The 3,756-nt window shown below is 41.1% G+C and overlaps 1 protein-coding gene across 1 annotated transcript in view; it reads right to left on the bottom strand.

Moving 5' to 3' along the window:
* The window catches only part of GLG1 (golgi glycoprotein 1), an 80,383-nt gene that overhangs the window by 14,751 nt on the left and 61,876 nt on the right, over positions 1 to 3,756 (bottom strand). The window contains exons 18-19 of the mRNA XM_023514094.1: positions 1,362 to 1,485; positions 128 to 270 (exon numbers count right to left, since the gene is read on the bottom strand). Coding sequence (XP_023369862.1) covers positions 128 to 270; positions 1,362 to 1,485 — 267 coding nt within the window. The remainder of the gene's footprint in view (positions 1 to 127; positions 271 to 1,361; positions 1,486 to 3,756) is intronic.

The raw sequence follows: 3,756 nt of genomic DNA, 5'->3' as shown, positions 1-3,756 counted from the left end.
CCTTAGGTGTATGTGGCTGGCGCCTTAGCCGTCTGAGCCACAGGCACTGAGCCCAGAATAAGACTTTGTCTAAAACAAAAACAAAACAAAAGAAAAACACCTCTGTGGAAAGTCTAGGCCAGTTTACCTGGTCAGCATATCTCAACTTGAGGCAAGAGATGACTTGGCCTTCTAGCTCCGAATCATCCTTCGCCTTAGTCAGGATACCATGACAGAACTTAGGAATGTCAGCTTTGCAGGCTTTCCTTAGCACAGGGTTTAAGCGGTAATCTAGAGCAGAAAGCAATAATAAAATATTCCACCTTGATTGACAAATTTTTATAACTCTACCTTCCAAAAGAGGGCATATTATGTCGATGACCATGGCTATAACTACTGATTTGCTTATTCCTCACTATACTATCATTATCAATAATATGATTTAATTGAAGAGTCCTTCTATCAGAAAATGTTACCTTTTGACTTAGTCCCTTAACCCTTGGCCTGAGGAATGTATGAAAAAGGTCTTGGGATGCAGGCATGGCTGCTCATGTTTATAATCCCAGGAGTTTGAGGCTGCAGTGAACTATGGGAGTCCCCGGGATGCCTTCTACTCTACAGTTTTGTGGTCCAATAATCTAAGTAGCCCTTATAATAGCCAAGCAGATATCATCAACTTTCTCCATAACAGATATTTTTGAAAACATTGAGAAGGAAATAGTATCCAACTCACCCCGCCCATTATGTTACAATGTCTTAAAATCTGTTCTAGGCAGCACGTAGCTCAGTGGGTAGGGTACCAGCCACATATACCTGACCTGACCTGAGCCAGCTACACAACAACAGTAACAAAAAGACAGTGGGTGTTGTGGCAGGCACTTGTAGTCCCAGCTACATGGGAGGCTGAGGGAACAGAATCACTTGAGCCCAGGAGTTTGAGGTTGCTATGAGCCGTGATTTCACGGCACTCTACCAAGGGCGACATAGTGAAACTCTGTCTCAAAAAAAACAAAAACAAAAAAATCTGTTCTAAAACACATCACCCATGTATCCTTCTGCCACACTCTTGAAGCTTTAAGGATCTCTAGTCCTGATTCCTTTTGTCATTCATTAAGGGCAATTTTCTAGTTTATGTTCCTTTTTCCTCTTTCATTCCATTTTTCTGGCAGGACTATAGGTGCCTGCCACAACAGCCAGCTATTTTTAGAGATGAGGTCTCGTTCTGACTTTAGGGGAGTAAGTTGTTTTTGCTTACGACTAGACCCCTCCCTTAAAATTCATGGACAACAAAGCATTTTTAGTTTAATTAGGTAATTATATGCCCACTTAATTCCAAGTAACCTATACTCAATGGGACCAGGAAAGTCACACTGAAATCTTACCTGTGTTCTGGGTGATCTGGCGCTTGGTTATCATCTGTTTGCATTTAGGATCCATCAATTCACTGTTCTTATTTTGCTTCAAGCACTGCAGCATGGTTTTAGAATCTGCTTCGGCACAGAACCTCTGCAAAGAACAAAGTTTTATTAAAACAGCTACCCGAAATGACAATTACCACATGTGTAATTTTTCTTACATCCATTGGAGAGCTAAGAAAGCAGCAGCATAAAGGTACCACTTGGTACAAAAGGAACAGCTAAGACTAAATAATCACCCAGCCCAAGTTCTCGTCTACTCTTATTCTCTACTGTATTTCTTTTTTTCTCTTTTTTTTTTTTTTTTTGGAGACAGAGACTCACTTTGTTGCCCTCAGTAGAGTGCTATGTTGTCATAGCTCACAGCAATCTCAAACTCTTGGGCTCAAGTGATTCTTTTGCCTCAGCCTCCCAAGTAGCTGGGACTATAGGTGCCTGCCACAACACCCCGCTATTTTTAGAGATGAGGTCTCGCTCTGACTCAGGCTGGTCTTGAACCTTGAGCTCAGGCAATCCACCCGCCTTTGCCTCCCAGAGCACTAGGATTACAGGCATGAGCCACTGCACCCGGCCTCTACTGTATTTCTAACATTGCTCTCCACTACCTCACCGGTTCTGACTTTGATCCCCTATCTGTACAGCTATGTTAAATTATGGGGTATCTCATAAGTTTACCTTTTGGTTAAACACAACGTACCAATGTACTAAGTGGCCATGTAGCTCTAAAGCCACATCTACCCAACCCTAATGGGAAAACCTAGGAATTGCCCACCAACTAATGTGAAGAGACGTGGTGAAAGGACACATCTGGTTCATCTTAACTACAAGGGCTATAGTCTTACCAAACACTGTGTGGGCTGCTCATGTACACTTATTATTCTTTTCAGTCAGGTATCAATTCTGAACTAGTAATCAACTTCATCTCTATTTTGCTAATCCTCAAGTCTTTAAAGTGTCATAATATCTGAAAAGTCTGGTTGAGACACTTGCGCATCAAGCCTCTCCCTTTCAAGTTATTTCTAGTTCAGTAAAGTGATTATAATCTGCTGGTATCTTAATAAGAGGACATGAATTGCTCACTGATGTTTTTTTAAACAGAATCTCACTATGTTGCCCTGGGTATGACACAGCTCACAGCAACCTCCAACACCTGGGATTAAGTGATTCTTTTGCCTCAGCCTCCCAAGTAGTTGAGACTACAGGTACCTGCCACAACACTTGGCTATTTTTTGGTTGCAGTTGTCATTGTTGTTTAGCAGGCCCAGGCCAGGCTCAAACCTGCCGGCCTCGGGGTATGTGACCAGCGCCCTACTCACTGAGCTATGGGTGCTGAGTCTGCTCATTGATTTTTCCAAACTCTTGCAAAACGCTTTCAAACGAGAGCCTGACATTTCTACTTTTACATATGACTCAATTTTACCAGCCCTAGTTAAAGAGATTTACGCTCCTAACTTTCAGGATTCTCTTTACAATTTATTCCTAGGGTGAAAAGGAAAGGAACATTCTATTTTAAAGGAAAGCTAAAATAGGGAGTTGCAAAGTTAAATTTAATCTCTGTGTATGTGGCTTGATTAAGGAACTGACGTCTAGTACTCCAGTCAGCTCTGCAGTAGTAAATGTCTACCGGTGGAGTAAATGAAACCAAAGAACTTAGATAATTTTTTAACAGGCAGGGTCTCACTCTATCACCAAGACTGGAATGCAGTGGTGCAATCATAGTTAACTGTAGCCTCGAACTTCTGGGCTCATGGGAGCTTCTTGCCTCAGCACGCCTCAAGTACCTGGAATTACAGGTGCAGGCTACCACCATGCCTGGCTAATAATTTTTCCTAGAGTTCAGATCTTACTATGTTGGCCAGGCTAGTCTTGAACTCCTGGTGTCAAGCAATCCTTAGGCTCCCAAAGTGATGGGATTATGAGTGTGAGACACCAGACCCAGATAATTTTTTTATTTTTTGTAGGGATAGGGTCTTGCTATGTTGCCCAGGCTAGTGTGAAATGATCCTCTTGCCTCACTCCTCTAATCTCTGGGATAATGAGTGTGAGCCACTATACCTAGCTCAAAAAAATCTTTTGAGTGTGGCAGACAGATGATCAGGACATTCAAATGGTGGCTTTTCTACTATACCTATTATTAACTGCTCTCAAAACCAATCATGTTTACTGGACATATACAGAGGGTGCCAAAAAATGCATATACATTTTAAGACAGGAAAAACTATACTAAAACTGTAATGCTCAATACATACAGATAACAAAACATGAATAAAAGACATAGTGAATTCTTGTACTTATAGAAGTCAAACATTACTATAAATTATTAATTATAAATTTAATACAGCTTTTTCCTTTTTTTTTTTTT

The sequence above is a fragment of the Otolemur garnettii genome, unplaced genomic scaffold (genome assembly GCF_000181295.1).
Source record: "Otolemur garnettii isolate 467f Iridium unplaced genomic scaffold, OtoGar3 scaffold00047, whole genome shotgun sequence".
Lineage (NCBI taxonomy): Eukaryota > Metazoa > Chordata > Mammalia > Primates > Galagidae > Otolemur > Otolemur garnettii.
This window is presented reverse-complemented; position numbering and strand designations above follow the sequence as displayed.